Source organism: Prosopis cineraria, unplaced genomic scaffold (assembly GCF_029017545.1).
Source record: "Prosopis cineraria cultivar Desert tree isolate PC_DT_omini unplaced genomic scaffold, ASM2901754v1 PC10, whole genome shotgun sequence".
Lineage (NCBI taxonomy): Eukaryota > Viridiplantae > Streptophyta > Magnoliopsida > Fabales > Fabaceae > Prosopis > Prosopis cineraria.
In genome coordinates this window covers 8,872,680-8,877,069 of record NW_026555341.1, presented here as the reverse complement: position 1 = coordinate 8,877,069, position 4,390 = coordinate 8,872,680, and the positions used below count along the sequence as shown (strand labels likewise).

The window sequence follows — 4,390 nt, the reverse complement described above, 5'->3', positions numbered from 1 at the left end:
ATGAAATTTTTTATATTAAACCTACACTGTCCAGAGTATATTTAGATAGTTAGTTTATAAAAATTTTAAAGTTAAATTTAGATTATTTATATTAAAATTGTTGTTCAAATTGGCGATCATATTTATCAAATTTTTTATTTTAATAAACATAAAAAAAATTAAAACATTAAATCTGAACCATCTACATTTATAGGTCCAGATTTTTCTCAAAATTCAGTAGAGCTGAAGAGGCATGTTTGCTCAGCAGAGTAAAGCCAAGTCCCTTAATGACTCACTAGGATCAAGACATATTTTTACTTTCAGAGAGCGTTTATAAAAGTACTTACAAATTATTTATCAACAAGATTCTTACAGCAGAATTTGATCCACAACTTTTTGAATTATGAGATTTTTTTAATAAATTACGAGTTAAATTTTTATTAATTAGTTCAATTTTTATTAGTGATAAACCTAACTTTGATAACCAGACTTGGGTCAATCGTCTCCCAGTTAACTCGGCCCAAAAACTTGCACATTGCTTTTCTTGGACTAGTTTTGAAAGGGCCCATTAAATTTTAAAAAAGCCCCAATTGACTGACCATCAATTAGGCTGGGGCTGACGTAGACACAAAAGCTCTGCCAACTGACATGTGACATGAAGTATAATAATAGTTTTTTCCCTGTATATAATTAGGACTATTTTTAGTTGGGACTGAGTAAACCCACGTCAAGGAAATTTAATGTCTTTCTTACTGAGTTCAGAATTTAGGCCAGACTATTTACTGGTAGGAACCGACATGTCCTTGATCCATTTAAAATCTCTCCTGACAATGAATGATGCAGGTGGCAGAAGAATCAAAGCTTTGATTTAACTTCCTTCGCCATACCATCAGCATATTCATGAGATTGATCATCCATAGCGTTCTCACTCGTGATCTTCTCCACCAGAGAAAGGAACCTGTTCATGGCTTTCCTTGGCAGCAATATGGGCACCACAATGCCATCCTGTCCTCTCGTATTCTTGAACGCAGCATAGAAGCTAACACATGGTATAGCTCCAGCAGGTCCACCATATACTACTTTTCCCCACCCAAAATCCACCTCGTAAAACCCCACACGAGTCGAATCAGCCACAAGATATTCCCATTCCTTCTATACATAGGACGCCCCTTGAGCACTATAAGATCAGCCACGGAGCTCATGTACTCTTTGTTCATCTGTGCTTTAGCCTCTCTGATCAACTCCAACGCGTAGCCCATTGGGTTGTTGCAGATCAATCCAGCATCTGATATCGCCGTCGGGAAAGCAAAAGCATTCCCATAATACCCATCAGGCAAGTCTAGGCTTTGTTTTCCTCGAGCTGTGATAAAAGGTGAAATAGACACAATCTCGCTGGGTTTCAGGTCAAGCGCTTCAGTGCGGCATTTCCACAAACACGCAGTCAGCAACTCGAAGGTGGAGCAATTCCGAAGGCGACGAGTGAGACGATTTCGAAGCGAGAGAATGTGTTTGGGGCCAAAGAAGAAAGATTCATGGACTGTTCGGCTATCGGGAAGGGAATCCAAGTTTTGTTGGTCAGGCTGCGAAGAAGTGGGTTCGTGGTATTCGTGATGAAGGCAAGTGATGCGAGGTGGGTGTCGTGCAGACAAGAGGTCTCTGTGCCAAACAGGGATTTTAGAGATCGGAGAGTGAGTTGCGCATTCAGAGGCCATTTTGAGGAACTGAACGAGGCCAAGTGTATCGCAGATTGTATGATTCATCCACACGCCCAACACAAATCCTCAGCATGCAAGACGAGTCACCTGCCAAATATAAACTTGCATGTCAACGGAATTTGGATTCTTTTTTATGTTTTCATTTAAATTTCAATTAGGTATAATAAATTATAAAAATAATTGATTAAATGATAAATTTTAATTATAATTAATTATATTATAATATAGTCTGTTTAAATATTTATACTAATAATTTTTTTAAAGTTCTAAATTTTACTGAAAAAAAGAGAAAAAATTTTGTTTTAGTTTTATTAAATTTTGTACCTTTTTTATAATTTTTTTCTTAGACTTTTCATGTAATATTTTCATATAACTTTGTAAACACAAAAGCTGAGAAGCTGAAACTTGGAACTTTAGGAAAAAATTAATTTTTTGAGAAAAATTTGATTTTGGAAAAAGATTGGTGTTTGGATAAATTATGGATTAATTAATTTTTTTGCTTCTAAAATCAATTAATCCCTCAATCCGAACAAGCACTGTATCGTTTCTCAATATATTTTTTTCATATTAATCTCATTTACACATTTAATTATTCAATTAGTTTAATAGTATAAGATTGTTAATTATAACATTAAAATAAATATAATATTCATTTAATGTTTATTATTAATAAACATTATAATCTTATTTTTCAAAATATTTAAATGTTGATAATGAATAACTTATTTATTTTAATAATATATTATTTCTTGTATATACTCATTTTAAATTTTATCTTTTTGTACATATGCGTCCTTGCATCAATTTCAACATTATCGTCCTCATCAATAATTGAGAAAAAATATCAAGGGTAAAAATTATATTTCCCCCAAAAATAATCAATGAATTTAAAAATACTAACTCATTTTATATAGTTTTATAGTATAACCCAAGGCGGCAAGGCCAATTGAGATAACAAGAATATGGTAGGATGCAAATCCATAGTTTGGTAAAAATGCTTTGTTATCTGAGAATACGGTAAACAAAAAAGAAAGAAAGCTTCCATTATACTTATTTGAATTCCTTTTTGAAATTATTTAAAATGATTTCTTTCCAAAAAAAATTTAAAAAAAAAAGCTGAAGCTAACAAATCCTGTGTACGGTACATTAATTTTCAAGTATTTTCATGAATAAAAAAAGTTGTAAATTTTTAAAGCCTACCCTTTTAAATTTTTTTAAATGTTGGCATATTATTGATATGATGCTAAATAAAAAATATATATGCTGTAAATTTATACTTTAAGTATTTTTATGGATTTTAGTTAATCATAAATATATTATTGTTCATGTCTAGATAATCACTCATAAATATTCAAACATCACTTATTCACACATTAAAAAGTTGTAAATTTTGGTTAATCAATATTTAGTATAATATTGATACTATGTCAATAAGAATATGTTAAAATCCATAGTTATTTTGGTAAAAATGCTTTGTTATCTAAGAATATGGTAAAAAAAATGCTTCCATTATACTTTTCTGAATTCTTTTTGAAATTATTATATCATTATATTTACTTTGTTATCTAATCATTTAATCACCTTCCGAGGGCTATAAAATTATTTAAAATGATCTCTTCTTAAAAAAATATTTAAAAAAATCAAAAGCTGAAGCACCAAATTCTGTGTACGGTACATTAAAATTCTTTGGGCAAAAAAAAAAAAATTGGCCGCCTTAGGTATCAGTCTCCATCCGTCCCAGGCCCGGCCGTTTGGACATTCAGGACCGTGTCTGGCTACCAGAATGAGTCCCTAATTCTTGAGTCCCCACGCAGAGACACAGACAGATTATTGTTGCCGGTGTCTAAAATTCAACCCTTCATTCACGAGAATTATTAGATAAAATTGCTCTGACAAGTAAGGTTGAGATTATGAGTATTAGATAACGAAGACACTAGCGACTAATGAACAGGTGTGAAGGATTTACCTGAAAGAACAAGAGAGGGCATCCAAGAATGTGTTGAGAGGCAGGCAAGGGAAGAAGAAAGTGATTGAGATAAGGACATGGTGGCATATAATTTCATCCCCAAGCTCCATGAGCGATATATCAGCTTCAGCTTCCACGAACAACACACCCTCTCCATTGCACTCCACCACCAGCTTTCTGTTCGCTACTTCTCTGAGTCTGCCTGCGAGTGGATAGTAATACACCAGTGCTTCGCTTATTGCCTCTTTGATCACCAAAGCAGGGTCGTCCTTCGATTTTGATTTCCTTCCATGGAAGAACATCACAAGAGGAAGCTGAAATCGAAGGCCCTCTTGGTCGTCTATGTCTGATAGCTTCTTGGTTTCATGCGGGGTTGGTTTTGCAGGCACCACCAGTTCTGCCTCACTGTGCCTCGTGCAAAATTGACCCCCAAACTTCCTCACTTCCGTATCTGTTTGTGCTCTTTTGTGAACCTCTCGCATCAAACATGGAAGGACACACGCATATATATAGAAACTTTGCAGTTTGCATTCGGTGCTCATCGCAAGTGAAATATAATAAATATAATATAATAAACATATTTATTGAAATTTCAAATTTTTTATTTTACTAAATATAATATTAAAAATATTTAAAAATTAATTTAAATGAATGATAAAGGTCAATTCGGGTTAAAATAAAAGGCTAAAATTACTCCTAATTTTAATGAGCTCATCACAATAATAAGCAC

The 4,390-nt window shown here is 33.2% G+C and overlaps 1 protein-coding gene across 1 annotated transcript; it reads right to left on the bottom strand.

Moving 5' to 3' along the window:
• Positions 1-664: 664 nt before the first annotated feature.
• Positions 665-4,142, bottom strand: LOC129322063 (alcohol acyl transferase 1 allele RGb-like). The gene is given in 4 exon segments (XM_054968096.1): positions 665-1,121; positions 1,124-1,759; positions 3,561-3,583; positions 3,661-4,142. Coding segments are annotated over 4 exon segments (1,428 nt in total). The 3' UTR covers positions 665-834.
• Positions 4,143-4,390: the final 248 nt, after the last annotated feature.